Source organism: Lichenostomus cassidix, chromosome 10 (assembly GCF_008360975.1).
Source record: "Lichenostomus cassidix isolate B80296 chromosome 10, HeHo_3.0, whole genome shotgun sequence".
Lineage (NCBI taxonomy): Eukaryota > Metazoa > Chordata > Aves > Passeriformes > Meliphagidae > Lichenostomus > Lichenostomus cassidix.
This window is the reverse complement of record NC_139491.1, coordinates 1,012,944-1,029,546: the sequence shown is the minus strand read 5'-3', so window position 1 is coordinate 1,029,546 and position 16,603 is coordinate 1,012,944. Positions and strand designations below refer to the sequence as shown.

Genomic DNA, 16,603 nt, shown 5'->3' with positions numbered 1-16,603 from the left:
TGGGGGAGGCGCCGGGGCGGGGAGCGGCGGCCGAGCCGGAGCCGCCCGGGCAGGGGCGCGCAGCCAGGAGGGAGGGAAAGGTGCGGAGCGGGGCACGGGAATGGCGCGGGCAATGGCGCGGGCCCCGGCGGCGGGGGGCGGGCGGAGCGCGAGCGGCGGGCGGAGCGCGGCCGGGGAGGGAGGGGCGGCGGCTCTGAAGGAGGGGGGGAGCCGCCCGGGCCGCCCTCGGCGGGTCCGCTGGGCTCTGGGGGAGAGAGAGCCGCCTTCAGCAGGGTCCGCTGGGCTCTGAGGGGAGGAGAGCCGCCCTTATTGGGGTCCGCTCGGCTCTGAGGGAGGGAGAGCCACCCTCGGCGGGGTCTGCTGGGCTCTGAGGGGAAGGACAGCCACCCTCGGCGGGGTCTGCTGGGCTCTGAGGGGAAGGACAGCCACCCTCGGCGGGGTCTGCTTGGCTCTGAGGGGAGGAGAGCCGCCCTTATTGGGGTCCTCTCGGCTCTGAGGGAGGGAGAGCCGCCCTTATTGGGGTCCGCTGGGCTCTGAGGGGAGGAGAGCCGCCCTTATTGGGGTCCACTGGGCTCTGAGGGGAGGAGAGCCGCCCTCAGCAGGGTCTGCTTGGCTCTGAGGGGAAGGAGAGCCGCCCTTATTGGGGTTCTCTCGGCTCTGAGGGAAGGAGAGGCGCCCTTATTGGGGTCCGCTGGGCTCTGAGGGAGGGAGAGCCGCCCTCGGCGGGGTCTGCTCGGCCGGGGCGGCTCTGAGGGAAGGGCCGGGCAGCAAGGCCCGCTGTCCCCTCAGGAAGGCCCTGGGTGGCTCTCGGGGACTCGCTGGGCCGCGAGGAGGTGGGACAGGGATGAGAATCCTCGGGTTCACCACAGGAAGGAGGGAATGGGATTTGTTACTCGCTGTGCCAGGACAAGGGGGATGGATTGAGGCTGGAGGAGGGCAGGGTTAGGTGGGATATTGGGAAGGAATTCCTGGCTGGGCTGGAATTCCCAGAGAAGCCCCTGGATCCCTGGAATATCCAAGGCCAGGCTGGGATAACCTGGGATAGTGGGAATATCCCTACCCATGGGATGGGATGGGATTTAAACTCCTTTCCATCCCAAACCATTCCATGCTCCTTTTCCAGGCACTGCTGGGCTGAGGTTCCAGCTGGTGGATGAAGGATCCAAACTCACACCTGCTCCTCTCTAAGGATTTGGGATTCCCAAACTTTTTCCCATCAGCTGGAGCAGAACACAGGTAAAAAAAGCTTTTTTTCTCCATTGTAAAATTCCTGTTTCTCCCTTCCTGCTGTCCCTGGACTTGCCCAGCTTTCCCTGGCAAACACAGGGCTGGAAAAAATCCTTAAGAGCTGTTGGAAAGCATCAAAAGAATGAAGAAAATCCCTGGAAAACTTTTATTTGATCAAAATATTTTGCAGTGCAGGATGAAGATGAAGTCTCAGCTCCGTGTGGATAAATCCCAGGAATGTGGATGATAACAGCAGGAACTGTGTTGGGAATGGGACAGGAAAAGGTGATGAAAATCCAGCTCCAGGTAAAAATTGTAATGTAAGGAAAGCAAAACTGATATTCTGCAATAAGTTCATCTTTTTGGGATGTTTTAGGCGCTTATGATAAAATTCTGGGATTGGCTGACAAATCCTGGCTTGGAAATCAATATTCCAAACTTTCAGAAGTGTTCAGGAGTTGGGAATGAGAGGGAAGTTTATCTGAGCTCTGTCTGAACTTCTCCTTTCCAGGTGTGAGCAAAGGTGCCTCCTGGGCTGATTCTTCAGGAATTTCGGGTGGAATTTGTGCTCCTGGCACTGCTGAAGAGCTTTGGAAAATGACTTTTCCCATGGAAGGAAAACTGCTGGAAGAACAGGAGATTTTCAAGGAATTTCTGGGAGTCCAGAGCTGCTTTTTCCATTGTTTTCCCAGAAGGAAAAATGTGTGTTTGGGTTGTTTAAGGGTGCAGAAAATTCTTCTTTTTTTAATTATTGAGGGAATTCATTCCAAGTTCAACCCCAAAATTCTAAAGTTGATTCTTTCATTGTTTGTATTCCAAGAGTTTGGGAATGCTGGGGAATTAAATGGGAATTACAATATTGGAAATAAATGGTAAAGAAGATTTTTGCAGGGTACAACTCTAATCAACAATTAGTACATTTGTGGGGTTGTTCCTTGTTTGTTTTTAAGAGGATTTTTTTTAATTTCTGGTTTTATTTCTTTGTCTGTTTTTAAGAGGAATTTGAGGGGTTTTTTCCTCTTTGTTTTTGACATGAAATTTGAATTCGTGGGGTTTGTATTTACCAGGAATTTAGAATTTGTGGGATTTTTCCTTGTTTGTTTTTAACAGGAATTTGAGGTTTTTTCCTCTTTGTCTTTAACAGAAATTTTTAATTTGTGGGTTTTGTTTCCTTGTTTATTTTTAACAGGGATTTTAAATGTGTGGGATTTGTTAACAGGAATTCTGTATTTATGGGGATTGTTTTACCAGGAATTTTTATCTCAATTTGTGGGATGGCATTTTTCCTCTTTAATCTTACCAGGAATTTTTAATTGGTGGTTTTGTTTCCTTAACAGGAAATTGTGAGTTTGAAAAAATTTTTTGTAGGAATTTTAAATATAATTTGTGGGATTTTCTTGTTTATTTTTAAAAGGAATTTTTAGTTTATGGGGTTTGTTTTCACCAGGAATTTTTAATTGGTGGTTTTGTTTCCTAGTTTGTTTTTATCAGGAATTCATGGTTAATTTCCCCTTTTTTTAACAGCAATTTTAAATCTAATTTGTGGCATTTTTAACTTAACTTTTGGGAATTCTCCTGTTTGTTTTTACCAGGAATCTTTACTTTGTGAGATTTGTTTACAACAGGAATTTTTAACTTGTGCTTAAAAACAAACAAACATGAAATTGTGATTTTTTTTTAACAGGAATTCTTAATTTAATTTTTGGGATTTTTACCCTAATTTATGTGATTTTTCCTGTTTACCTTTACCAGGAATCTTTACTTTGTGGGATTTGTTTTTAACAGGAAATTGTGATTTTTTTAAACAGGAATTTTAAACTTAATTTGTGAGATTTTTAACTTTACTTCTGGGATTTTCCTGTTTATCTTTACCAGAAATCTTGAGTTTGTGGGATTTGTTTTTAATGGGGATTTTAAACTTAATTTGTGGGATTTTAAACTTAATTTATGGGATTTTCCTGTTTATCTTTACTAGAAATCCTCAGTTTGTATGATTTGTTTTTAACAGGAATTGAAGTTTTTTTTTTTTTCCCTGTTTGCCTTTAAGAATTGAAATTTTTCCCTTAATTTTCCCCAAAATTCCTTCTCCTTCCCTTCGTTTTTCCAGGATTTTTCCCACTGAATTCCCACTGGAAAATCCCTGCCAAAGCTGCACATTTGTTTCTCCATCCCTAAGAATCTCCCTTTGTTTTCCCACACAAAGAATTCCTTCTTCTTCCCTGCAGCAGCTGGGAATGGCGATGGGAAAAAAATTCCCATTTTTCCACCCTCAGCATTCCCAGCTGAGCTCCCTGAGGGGAATTTGGGAATCAAACAAACCTCTGGGATCCAAGAATTCCATGGAAAAAAACCTTGGAATTCCCTGACCTCCTTAGTTTGTGGTTTAGCTCCTTAAAATCGGATTTTTTGCAGCATTTCAGGGGAGAAAATTGGGAAAATCCAATTAAAAAATGGGAAAATCCAATTAAAAATATGAGGAAAAGTGATTTTAAATTAAAAAATTAGAGAGGAAAAAAGGAAAAAATGCTGGTATGGCTCCAAATTCCCCCAAAAAGTTGAGTGGAAAACATTCCCATTTTTAAAAAATTAATATTAAATATATTTTGTTTTTTCCTGGCAAAATTTGTAGTGGATAATTGGAATATTCCTTCTTGTAGAATTGAATATTCCAAGATTTTCCTGCTTTGCTCGCCTTGGATTAATAGGGAAAATTTTGGTAAAATCCCTTGGAAGCCAAAAAAAATCAGGAATACTTAAAAATTCCATGAATTCTGGGAGAAACCTTCATAAAATGGGTGGAAAATACGGGAAAAAATGGGATTAGTTGGAAGTGGAATCAGCAACCTTTTGGGAATTAAAATCAAATCCCTTCAGATGTGGGAAAGGATTTAAAATCCAGTTTTTTTGGGGAATTTTTGGTGTCAGAAATCCACGAGGAGGATGAGAAAAAAGCAGGAAAACAAAATTTCAGAGATCCTTGGAAAATCCCTGAGAAAATTCCTTGGAAAATCAGAGAGAGGGAAAAAAAGGAAGGAGGAAGAGGAAGAAATACCAATTTTGGAGATAAAAACTTCAGGAAGTTGCAGGAAATTTAAGGATAAAACCCAAAATATTTAGGTTTTCTGTAAAAAATGGATGGAAAGGATGAAATTCCTTAGGTTAGAAGCAAATCCAAAGAAAACTTTGGGATTAAACTCAGGAAAAGCCGATGATTAATCAATTAATAATGTAATTAATGAATTCTTTTAAAATTCCAATCCCTTTGGAAGCCGATAAACCAAAAAGAATTCCCAAAAAATCCTGTTTTTAATGGAAAATCCGTTTTTTCCAGGGAATTCCAGGGATGTCCCAAGCAGCTGCTGCTCCCTGGAAGTGCTGAATTCCCCTTTTTTTTAATTGGAAAAGCTTCATTGGGAACAATTCCAGCTTTTCAGAGGCACCAGGTGGCTCTGGCACCACTTTGGGGAAAAATCCCTTTAAATTGGGATTGGCAGCTGCAGGGAGAGCAGCAGCTCCGGGAAAATCTGGGAATAAATTGGAATTACTGGGAATAAAACTCCTCCAGTCCCGGACTGAAGGTGAGGGGAAATAATGGGAATTTGATATGGGATTAGCCACTAAAAAAGGGTTTTTTTCCCCACTTTTGCTGGAATTTAAGGAGAGATTTTCCCATTTTTCATGGGATTTAATTCATAATTAATAAAATATAGTATCAAATATCATTAAGTAATATTAATATTGGATTGTAATGAATTCTGATTCGGTTCTGTTCCATTTGGAATTTGGGTTTTTTTGCTTAGTGTAAAACAGGAGAGACTCAAATATTTGTGTATCAATTAAATGAAATTGTTTATCAAATTAATTGTGAATAATAAAATATTAAGTATCATTAAATGAATAAAGAACTTATTATAGAATATCTAATAAGATATTTATTTATAATAATTAAAAAATTAATACAAATTAATAACACAAATACAAATTAACACCAGATTAATCCTTAAAATAATACATTTTAATAAATATTAATAAAATAATCAATATAAAATTATTAAAATGTTTATATCTTTTATATATTTCTATAAATATTTCTATTTCTTGTTTTGCTATTGATAAATTTTATTCTGATATTGATATATTAATAATTATTGTTTTAACAAACTCTTAATACATTTCCCAGAAAACTGGGAATTTGGGAAAGGAGGGAATGGGAAAATCCCCCTCAGTGAGTTCCACTGCAGAGCTGATCCCAATCCCAATCCTGATCCCAAATTCCAGAGGACTTGGAGCTGCTGCAGCAATTCCAGAGCAGGGAGTTGGGAATGCTCTGGCTGGGAATGTTGGGAATGTTCTCCTGGAGAAGGGAAGAGTCCAGGGAATCCTTGGAGCTCCAGGAGAGCTGGAGAGGGATTGGGATTTGGGATGGAGAGACAGGAAACAGGGAATGGCTTCCCACTGGGAAAGGGGATTCAGATAGATATTGGGAAGGAATTCTGGCTGGGCTGGAATTCCCAAAAAAGCTGTGGCTGCCCCTGGATCCCTGCAATGTCCAAGGGCAGGCTGGGATAAGCTGGGATAATGGGATCATCCCACCCACCCCATCCCAGGATTCCCCAGCAGAATCCCAGGATTCAGGGTCTCCATGGGAACCATCCCTGCCCTTCCCACCAATCCAGAGCGGGAATTTGCTCCCAACTCACCCACCTTCCCAAAAACCAGCGGGCAGGATGGGATTTTCCAACCAGGATCAGCATCCAAACCCTCCCCGGCATTCCCTGCCCGGAGCAGCCGCAGGAAATCAGGGAATCAGGAATGTTTTCCCACCTGGATTCTGCTCCTGACATTCCCATGGCAACCTCAGCCCACTCTGGAGCTGCACCAGGCGGATCTGGCCGGGAAGGAATAAAGGATGCAGCCTGGAAAAGACATTCCCAGTGTGCTCCTGACGGGCGGGAATTCGGGAATGAGCTCCCCGGGAGTGCCGGAGAGCAGCTGGATTTGGCAGGACACACCATTCCCGAGGGTGGGAGGGGCAGGGAGCAGCAAATCCTGGGAATATCGAGTTTGGGGTGTTGGATAAAGAACAGCTGGGAAAAGCAGGATCACCTCGGAGTGAGGTGGGATAACGGGAATGAGGTGGGAGAGGGAATTTGGGATCCATCCCGGGATCCTTTTCCGGGATCACCCTTGGGAGCCGCTGGAGATGGGAAAAGGGTCCCAGAACCCCGATTTTCCTTTGGATTCCCGGGATAAAGGGATCCTGGGGTGGTTTGGGATTCTGGGAAGTGCAGCTGGATCTCACGGGGGATTGGAGGAATTGTGGGGTCGGGAGGAGGGAGGGAAAGGATGGAATGGGATGGAGCAGGAGGAGCATCCGGAGAGGAATGGGGATGGGAGACAGAACCAGCATTCCCGTTCCCTGCTCCGGCTTTCAGGGAAAAGGGAATCCCCAGGGATGCCCCGTGATTGTCCCAGAAATTTGGCTCAGCAGCTCCTTCCCTTGATCCATGGAAATTTGGGATTCCATGTGCATTGTCAGCACTGCTGGAATCCCAGCTCATCCCAGATGGATCTGATTTTGGGATGCTCCATCCCTGGAGCTCTCTGGGATGAGGCTGGAGGTGCTGGAAGTGCAGCAGGAGCTGGAAAAGAGGGAATTCTGAGGGAATTCCGATGGATTCTGAGTGTCCTGCGCAGGCTCCAGAGCCATGGCAGCGCCGCAGGACAGCGAGTGGCTGCGCTGGGTGAGCAAACAATTCGGGAATATCGCCGGGAAAGACAAGGAAATCAGCCTGGAGGAGTTCAAATCCGCCCTGCAAGTGAAGGAGGTGAGGGATCCGTGGGAATGAGGGGCAGGATCCGTGGGAATGAGGGGAAGAATCCGTGGGAATGAGGGGAAGGATCTATGGGAATGGCTCAGGGTTTTTCCCACCTTTCCCCCCTCAGGTGAGGTCCCACCTGTGGAGCTTTTCCAGCTCCAAATCCCAAAATCCAGAGGATTTGGGAGCAATTCCAGAGGAGGCCATGGAGCTGCTCCAAGGGCTGAGCCAGGCTGGGAATTCTGGGAATGTTCACCTGGAGAAGGGAAGGATCCAGGGAATCCTTGGAGACTTTTCCAGGATCTAAAGGGGCTGCAGAGAGCTGGAGAGGGATTGGGACAAGGGATGGAGGGACAGGAATGGCTTCCCACTGGAAAAGTGGAGATTTAGATGGATATGGGGAAGAAATTCCCAGCTGGGCTGGAATTCCCAGAGAAGCTGTTCTGCCCCTAGATCCCTGGAATGTCCAAGGCCAGGCTGGATGGGGTTTGGAGCAACCTGGGATAGGGAAAGCTGTGAGAATCCCACCTGAGCATTCCCTGATCCCACAATCCTTGGGGAATTCCTGCAGTCCTTCTTCGCCGAGAGGTTTTTCGCGCTCTTCGACTCAGACGGCAGTGGCTCCATCAGCCTGGAGGAGCTGCTGGGATCCCTGCGGATGCTGATCCATGGGAATGCCATGGATAAACTCCAATTCCTCTTCCGGGTGTACGACGTGGATGGTGAGAGTGGGAAAACTGGATTAAGTGGGAGTTTTTGGGGATGGAGTTGGGAATTGCTCTGCTCTGAGTCCAGGAATTGCTCAGTCCAGGATGAGGCTGCTGCCCTCGTTCCATGTGGGAATATCCAAAATCCAGCTGGGAGCATTGGATATTCCCAACACTGGTCACACAGCAGGATTTCCCAGGAAGTGCTTTCCCCAGGCTCTGCTCTGCTCCAATCCCAACTCCCCATCCCGCTGTCCTGGGATTGTGGGATCGTTTGGGTCAGAAAAACCCTCTGGGATCATGTCCAAGCATTCCTCTGTCCCCATGGAATACCAGGATCCTCCTGTCCGTTCCAATGCCAGCCTTTCCATGAGGGAACATTCCCAAAAATCCAACCCAAACCTTCCCCCGCCCCACTCATTCCCAGGAGTGAATCCCAACCCACCCAGATTTTTCCTCCCTGTGAGGAAAATTCCCAGATCAGAACTGGAAAACAAGGCTGGAGATGACCCTGTGAGGCTGGGAAATACCGGGATATTCCAAATTTTCCAGGGAATGGCTCCATCGAGGCGGAGGAGCTGCAGCTGGTGCTGCGCTGGTGCCTCAGGGAGAGCTCCCTGGTGCTTCCCGAGGAGCGGCTGGAAGTGCTGAGCCAGGCTCTGCTCCAGGCGGCTGACAGGGACCACAGCGGATCCATCACCTTCCCGGAGCTCCAGGAGCAGCTGGAGGCATTCCCGGAGCTCCTGGAGAACCTGACCATCGGGTGGATTCCATGGGGAGCCCGGGCTGGGCTTGGGAATAGCTTGGGCTGGGATGTGGGGATGGAATTGGGGTGGGGCAGGGTTTGGATCCAGGGATGGGGAAGGGATGGATGCAGGGATGGGATTGGGATGGGGCAGGGTTTGGGATGCAGGGATGGATTGGGATGATGTCACTGTGGATGCAGGATCTGGATGCAGGGATGATGCAGGGATGGGGTTGGAATGGATACAGGGATGGATTGGGATGCAGGGATGATGCAGGGATCGATCCCGGATAAGGGTACAGGGATGGATTGGGATGCTATCCCCGTGGCTGCAGGCCCGGCTACCCCCGGCACTCCCCATCTCCCATTCCCCATCCCAATCCCCCATTCCCATTTTCCCAGCGCCGCCAGCTGGCTGAAGCCCCCAACTCCCGCCGAGCGGCGGCCGCGCTGCTTTTCCCGGGAATTCTGGCAGGAGCGGCGGCCGCGCTGCTTTTCCCGGGAATTCTGGCGGGAGCGCCGGGCCGGGCTGGGCTGCCTGGCGGGCTGGGTCGCCCTCAACGCGCTGCTGTTCGCCCTGGGCGCCCTGCGGCACCTTGGCCACGGCGCTGCGCTGCCGCTAGCCCGGGGCTGCGGGCTGTGCCTCAACCTCAACTGCGCCCTGCTCGCCGTGAGTGCCACACCACACCAACAACACCAACAACACCAACACACCAACACACCAACACACCGGGACACCGGGATACCGGGAGACTGGGACACCGGGAGACTGGGATACCGGGAGACTGGGATGGGAGCTGGGAAGGGCGGCGGGATCTCGGCGGAGCCAGGAGCGATGTTGTCCCCAAAGTTTCCTGTTGCCCCCGGGATGTCCCATCGCCTTCCGACACTTCCCACTGTCCCCTGGCATCTCCCCCAACATCTCCCAGTGCTCCCGACATTTCCCGTTGCCCCCATTCCCTCCAACGTTCCCCACTGTCCCGTGATATCTCCCGCTGTTCCCTGGTGTTTCCCATTGTCCCCATCATCTCCCAGTTGCCCCCCAGGATCCCTTATTGCCCGCTGGCATCTCCCATTGACCCATCGTGCCCCCAACATCTCCCGGTTGCCCCCTGGGATCTCGGGTTGCCCCTGGCCCCATCCTTGCCCCCTGTCTCCCTCCCTGTCCCCCATCCTCTTGCCGTGTCCCCATCTCCATCATCTCCATCATCTCCATCATCATCTCCATCATCTCTCTCCATCTCTCTCCATCTCCTCCACCACCCCATTCCCGCTGCAGGCGCTGATGCTGCGCCGCTCCCTGACTCAGCTCCGCCGCACGCCGCTGGCAGAGCTGTTCCCGCTGGAGCAGCACGTGTGGGGACACCAGCTCGTGGGCTACCTGGTGCTGGCGCTGGCCACCGCGCACTCGGGGGCACACCTGGCCCACGCTGGTCAGTGCCGGGATGGGGATGGGGATGGGATGGGATGGGATGGGATGGGATGGGGTGGGGTGGGCATCGCGCCTCAGCTGGGACAGGGGACATCAGGGCACAGGGCATGGACAGGGCACAGGGGAGAGACGGGCACGGGCAGGGCAAGGATAGCACGGACAGGGCACAGTTGACAACAGGGCACGGACAGGGCACAGGGCACGGACAGGGGACAGCAGGGCACGGACAGGGCACGGACAGGGCACAGGGCACGGACAGGGGACAGCAGGGCACGGACAGGGGACAGCAGGGCACGGACAGGGCACAGGGGACAGCAGCCGCGGGCTCTGATCCCCCTCTAGCGGCTCCCGCCGGGCAGCCCAGAGCTCCTTCTCCCTGCGCTGCTCCCGAGCGGGATCCCAATCCCTGCAACCCACATCCCCAAATCCCTGCAGCAGCCGGAGGGTGGCAGCACAGTCGGGGGTGGCGGTGCTGAGTGTCGCCGCTGTCCCCAGGCCTGGCCCGGCAGGTGGCCCTGGGCGAGTTCCTGCGGCGGGCGCGGCCGGGCGCTGGTGGCGTTGGTGGCACTGCCCCCCAGACCGGGCTGGCGCTGCTGGCGCTGCTGCTGGCCATGCTGCTCTGCTCCCTGCCCTGCGTGCGGCGCGGCGGACACTTCCAGGTGATTCCCGTGGGAATTCCGGCGGGGTGGGGGCGCCGCGGAGGGGCTGTGGTCCCCAAAACCCCCTGGGACAGCCCACACTGCCAGTTTGGGGATGGAAGGGATTTGGGATGTGGGATGGATGGGGTTTCAGATGTTTGGGATTTGGGATGGAGGAACAGGACACATGGAATGGTTTCCCACTGCCACAGGGTAGGGATAGATGGGATATTGGGAAGGAATTCCTGGCTGGCATGGAATTCCCAGAGAAGCTGTGGCTGCCCCTGGATCCCTGGAATGTCCAACGCCAGGCTGGAGCACCCTGGGATAGTGGGAGGTGTCAGGGTTGGAACCAGATGGGTTTAAGGTCCTTTCCAACCCAAATCCCAGAGATTCCAGGATTCCCTTGGGAATTCCCTTTTCCCGCTGGGATTCCCAAACAGCCCCAGCAGGAACCACTTGGCTCCAGCATTTCCCATTCCCACCATTCCAGGTTTTCTACTGGAGCCACCTGTCCTACATCTCCGTGTGGCTCCTGCTGCTCCTGCACGGCCCTCACTTCTGGAAGTGGTTCCTCCTTCCCGGCTCCCTGTTTTTCCTGGAGAAGGTGCTGGGCTGGGCCTGGCGCCGTGCGGGGAATCTGCGCATCCTGGAGGCCAAGCTGCTCCCCTCCAGGGTGGGTGAACATCCCACATCCCATTTATCTCAAATCCCAAGCATCCCAAATCCTGAACATCCCAAATCCTATCAATCCCAAAGCCCAAGAATCCCAAATTCCAAATCTCATCCATCCCAAGCATTCCAAATCCCGAACATCCCAAATCCTATCAATCCCGAAGCCCAAAAATCCCAAGCATCCCAAATCCCACCCATCCCAAATCCCAAACATCCCCTCCATCCCAAATCCCACCCATCCCACCTCCTCCTGGGACACTGGGATGAAGGAACAAACAACTGTGGAAAAGATGGGGGATTGCAGTGGAAGCTGCAAGGAATTCCTTTATTTCCCAGCCTTTTCTCCTGTTTTTTCAAGTGAACAACTAGAGCAGAATGAAAAATCCTGGAACTCTGAATCTTTCCCCAAAATCCCGCAGTTTGAGGCCAATCCGAACTGGGATTTCATTCAATCCAAACTGGGCAGCAGTTGGGGAACAATCCCATTTTTAGGGCACATCCCTGAGTGTTCAAACTGGGAACAAAACCTGGCATTCCAGCTGCACTTCCCGGGACGGAGACCGGAATCCTTTGGCCATTCCCAGATTTTCCACTCCGTTTTCCCACAGGTGACCCACCTGGTGATCCAGAGGCCACAATCCTTCCGTTTCCAGCCGGGAGATTACGTCTTCCTGAACATCCCGGCCATCGCTGCCTACGAGTGGCATCCCTTCTCTATCAGCAGCGCTCCCGAGCAGCCAGGTCAGCCTGGAATTCCTCCTTTTCCATCCTTGGAATGTTTTCCATCCCTGGGATCTTTTTTCCATCCCTGGGATCCATTTGGCATCACCTAGGTGATGTTTTTCCCGCTTGGAGCACCCTGGGATAGCGGAAGGTGGCCCTGATGAACTTTGAGTTCTTCCCAACCCAAAGAATTCCAGGATTCCGTGCTTTATCCCACAGAAACCCTCTGGCTGCACATCCGGGCTCTGGGCCAATGGACCAACAAGCTCTACGAGTATTTCCAGCAGCTGGAATCATCCGGCTCGGAGCTGAACCCGCCCGGGAAGAGCCGGAGCTGGGAATGGGTCAGTGGGATTGGGATCAGAGCGAGGGGACAGCTCCAGCTGCATGCTGATCCCATGGGATCATCCCGATTTGCGGCCGGGTGGGATCCAGGGAATCCCTTGGGATGCACATTGCTTACTTGTGCTGCCCTGAAGGATTTTGTGTCCCATGGAATGGGGTTTTGAGTCCCACAGAACTGGATTTTTGTGTCCCATGGAATGGGATTTTTTGTCCCATGTGTCCCTCTGCCGAGGCCGTGTGACCCTGGCGCAGAGCCAGCAGATCCCTGGGATTATCCCAGCCTTGATTCCCACCTTGTTTTCCCAGGAATGCTCAGCCAGTGGCTCCGTGGCCACCGGCAGGGATGGAGCCGTGGAGCTGATGTCATTCCGAGCCGCCGGAGCTGCTTTCCCGGGAAAGGACCCGGAGCAGGGGGTGAGGAGTACTGTCCCCAACCCCAGGGGTGACAGCCATGGGATCACCCAAAGAGATGATCCCAAATGGGATAAAGCTCCTAAAAAAGCTCTTTTTGAAGCAATTCCTTGGATAGAATCATGGCACTGTCAGGATAGCTGGAAGTGTGTGCGGCCTGGTGGGAAATCCAGGGAACAGCAGAGTTGGGAAGGGTTGGGAAGGGAGGAGCTGTCCCTGCTCTCCTCTCCCTGCAGGGATCCTCTGGGATAGGGGAAAAACATCAGAGCTGCAGCGTCAAGGTGAGGATATTCCTGCATTTCCTGGCTCCTGGGAGCTGGGCTGGGATCAGCATTCCGGGGGGGATCATGTGTGTGCCTGGACATCCCATCCATGTTCCTGACCATCCCATCCGTGTGTCCAACCACATCTGTGTTCTTGACCTTCTCATCCATGTTCCTGTCCATCCCATGTCTCTGCCTGGGTTTGGATCACTCCCTGATTTTCGATCTCCCTGGGTTTGGATCTCTCCCAGTGCTACCTGGACGGTCCCTACGGAACTCCGAGCCGGCGGATCTTCTCCTCGGAACACGCGGTGCTCATCGGAGCTGGCATCGGGATCACGCCCTTCGCCTCCATCCTGCAGAGCATCATGTTCAGGTGGCTCCCATGGCACCCCAGGAACTCAGGAATATCCCAGGGAACTGGATCTGGCATGCACGCCAAATCCAAAATCGTATCCCAAACATCCCAAATCCCATACATTCATCCATCCAACACACCACAGAGCTGCTCTCCAATGCTTCTTCCTTGGGATTCTAACTAGGCAATGGGACGAAAAGGGAAGGAAGGAGCAGGAAGGGGTGGGAAAGAACAGGAAGGGGAAGGAAGGACCAGGAAAAGGCAGGAAGGAGCAGGAGAGGCAGGAAGTGCCGACTTTCCTGGGAAAGGCAGGAAGTGTCCACCTTCCATGCAGGTACCGCCGGAGGAAGCAGAGCTGCCCCAACTGCCATTTCTCCTGGAGCGAGGAACGGCGGGATGAGGAGATGGCGCTCCGGAAGGTGGGAATGGGAGCAGCATGGGATGGAGATCCAGGTGTGCTCTGGGATGGGCTGCAGGCTCCAGAGCATGGAGAGCCCTCGGATCCAGGAGGTTTGGGAAGAGGGGGATGGATGTGGTGATGGATCCGGTGACGGATTAACTGATGGATCTGGTGATGGACCTGATGGTGGATCTGGTGATGGATCCAGTGGTGCATCCATGATGGATTGATGATGGATCCAGTGATGGATCTGGTGATGGATTGATGATGGATTTGGTGATGGATCTGATGCCTGCCCCAGCTGACGCTCCATGTCCTCCCAGGTGGATTTCATCTGGCTAACGCGGGATCAGCAGCACTTTGAGTGGTTCCTCAGCCTCCTGGCCAAGCTGGAGACGGAGCAGGCGGAGCTGGAGCCGGGAGGTGAGCGGGAAGTGCCCAGCAGCATTCCCAGGAAAACCCGCATCCCAACCTGGGAGCCCGGAGCAGGGCTGGATCCTGTGGGCAGCCAGGATTCCCTGGAATTCCCAGGGAAGTTCCTGGAGCTGCACCTGTACATGACCTCAGCCCTGGGTAAGGGGGACATGAAGGCCTTGGGGCTCCAGGTGGCCTTGGATCTGCTGGCAGCCCAGGAAAACCGGGATTCCATCACTGGGCTGCGCACCCGCACCCAGCCTGGCCGCCCCGACTGGGGCAAGGTGAGCGCCCGAATTCCGGATCTGCCAGGAAGGCCAGAGCCAGGGAATGGGAGTGCCGGGGGATCATGGAGAGGCTGGGCTGTGCCAGAGCAGGAAGGGATCGTGGGATCATGGAATGGGATCATGGGATCATGGAATGGAATGGGTTGGGTTGGAAGGGAATAGAAAGATGATCTCGTTTCAGCCCTCTGATCTGTCTCAGGCATCATGGAATCATGGAATGGGATCAGAGAACCATGGAATATGGGTTGGGTTGGGTTGGGTTGGGAAGGAATAGAAAGGTCATCTCATTCCATCATCTCATTCCAGCCCTCTGATCCAGCTCAGGGATCATGGAATAACTGGGGTTGGAAAAGATCTGAAAGTTCATCTCATTCCAACCCTTTAATCTGGCTCAGGGATCATGGAATAAGTTGGGAGGGAATGCAAAGATCATCTCATTCCAGCCCTCTGATCTGGCTCAGGGATCGTGGAATGGGATCAGAGAATCCTGGGATGGGTTGGGTTAGGAGGGAATGGAAAGTTCACCTCACTCCAAACCTCTGATCCAGCTCAGGGATTGGAGAATCATGGAATGGGGAAAATCATGGAATAGGCTGGGTTGGAAGGGAATGGAAAGGTCATCTCATTCCAGCCCTCTGATCTGGATCAGGGAATCACGGAATGGGTTGGGCTGGGAGGGAATTGCAGACTCCCTCATTCCCTGGATCCAGGCTGCTCCCATTCCAGGTTTTTGGGAAGCTGGCCCAGGAGCAGCGCGGGAAGGTCCAGGTGTTCTTCTGTGGCTCCCGGAGCCTCGCCAAAGTCATCCGCGAGCACTGCCGGCGCTTCGGATTCCGCTTTTCCAAGGAAAACTTCTGAGCGAGCTCTTCCCACCTTTCCCGCCAATCCTAGGGTGGAGTGAATCCCATGCTCTGCTCTCCCTGCTTCCAAGGAATTCCCAATGGAATAAATCCCTATCCATCTGCTGAGCGGCACTTCCATCCCTCGTTCCCGCTGAATTCCAGGACCTCGGAATTCCAGGTTTTTTTAAATCCCAGCATTTCCAGCTCTTTTCCAGCATCCTGGCACTGCTGGGATGGATTCGGAGGGGAAATCACGGAAAACACCCAGGAAAGGGGAATGGCAGCCTGCTGGGAAGCACACGGCTGTGTTTTCCAAGGAAAGGAGGGATTTCTGGGAAAAATGAGATTTGTTTTTGCAGATGGAATGTGCCAGAAGGGGATGGAGGCAGGATCAAGGTCAGGATGAATCCGGAGCTGCTCCAATCCCAGCCCCATCCATGAAAAATTCATGGAGTTCTTCCCTCTCCATCTGCCGTTATTCCCTCCATCCCTAGTTTCCTTTGGATCTGAGGAGCAAACGAGGAAAAAATGGGAATGTTGGGGTTGATGTTCATGGAAGCAATTCCAGCTCCTTGGGAAAACTGGGATGGGCAGAGCTGTGCAGGAGGTGCTGCTCCCTCCAACGCTGGACTGGGGTTGGTTTTCCTGGTAAATCAACGGGAATTTGGGAATCCGGAGCTTGGCAGGCAGGTGGGGAGCCTGGATTTCCTGGGATTCCCCTCGCAATTCCCGCTTTTCCCGCCGGCTCCCGGTTTGGCAAGGCGCAGCATTCTCGGGATCTGATCGCGTTCATCCTCCGCCGGGTTTATCCTCCAATCCTCCCGGGTGGATTTTAGGGATGGAGGGTTGGACACCCTTTGGAATCCCGGGATGGTTGATGGTGGAAAATCCCTCGCAGTTCAAGCATTCCCAGCACTGCCAAGGCCACCTCCAGCCGGCTGGAATTCCCTCGGGGATGTCGCGATGTCACTCCAGGGTTGGATCTTTTCCACGCGGGAATTTTCCCAATTTTCCCAAAATTCCCAATATTCCCAACATTCCCAATATTCCCAACATTCCCTGACCTCCCCAGGCTCAGCCGCCGCCCCGCTCTCCCCGCGGCCCTCCCCAGCAAAGCCGCTTTTCCCGCAGCCCCGCTCGCTCCCTTGAATTCATTAATTAATCACTAATTAACTCCCCCGGTAATTATCAGAACCAAACCCAGCAGCGCCTGCGTCACGCCCCAGCGCCACGTGACATGCCCGGTGGGCGGAGCCTAGCTCAGCCAATCAGCTGCGCCGCCAGCCAGGAAGCCCCGCCCCCCAAACCCGCCGTGCT

The 16,603-nt window shown here is 52.2% G+C and overlaps 1 protein-coding gene and 1 long non-coding RNA gene across 7 annotated transcripts; both read left to right on the top strand.

The window, feature by feature from the left end:
- Positions 1-624: 624 nt before the first annotated feature.
- On the top strand, positions 625-2,125 carry LOC146432516 (uncharacterized). Of its 3 annotated transcripts, none has more exons than XR_014854224.1 (4): positions 625-645; positions 1,124-1,236; positions 1,423-1,533; positions 1,739-2,125. It is a non-coding gene; the product is annotated as an uncharacterized LOC146432516 (long non-coding RNA). The 3 variants fall into 3 exon arrangements; XR_014854225.1 differs by lacking the exon at positions 625-645 and adding an exon at positions 703-727 and having other exon boundaries at positions 1,418-1,533; XR_014854223.1 differs by lacking the exon at positions 625-645 and adding an exon at positions 706-727.
- Positions 2,126-5,350: 3,225 nt separating this feature from the next.
- Positions 5,351-15,463, top strand: NOX5 (NADPH oxidase 5). 4 transcript variants are annotated; one of them, XM_085070225.1, is made up of 17 exons: positions 5,351-6,161; positions 6,925-7,055; positions 7,618-7,768; positions 8,306-8,516; positions 8,901-9,168; positions 9,778-9,931; positions 10,426-10,589; positions 11,062-11,244; positions 11,852-11,984; positions 12,186-12,310; positions 12,618-12,725; positions 12,959-13,003; positions 13,237-13,361; positions 13,678-13,762; positions 14,067-14,166; positions 14,275-14,441; positions 15,155-15,463. In XM_085070225.1, the coding sequence occupies exons 1-17, from the start codon at positions 6,137-6,139 to the stop codon at positions 15,410-15,412; spliced, it is 2,433 nt and encodes an 810-aa protein (XP_084926351.1). In that variant the 5' UTR covers positions 5,351-6,136; the 3' UTR covers positions 15,413-15,463. The 4 variants fall into 4 exon arrangements, with proteins under 4 accessions (XP_084926351.1, XP_084926352.1, XP_084926354.1 ...); XM_085070226.1 differs by having other exon boundaries at positions 5,351-6,344; XM_085070228.1 differs by having other exon boundaries at positions 15,171-15,421.
- Positions 15,464-16,603: the final 1,140 nt, after the last annotated feature.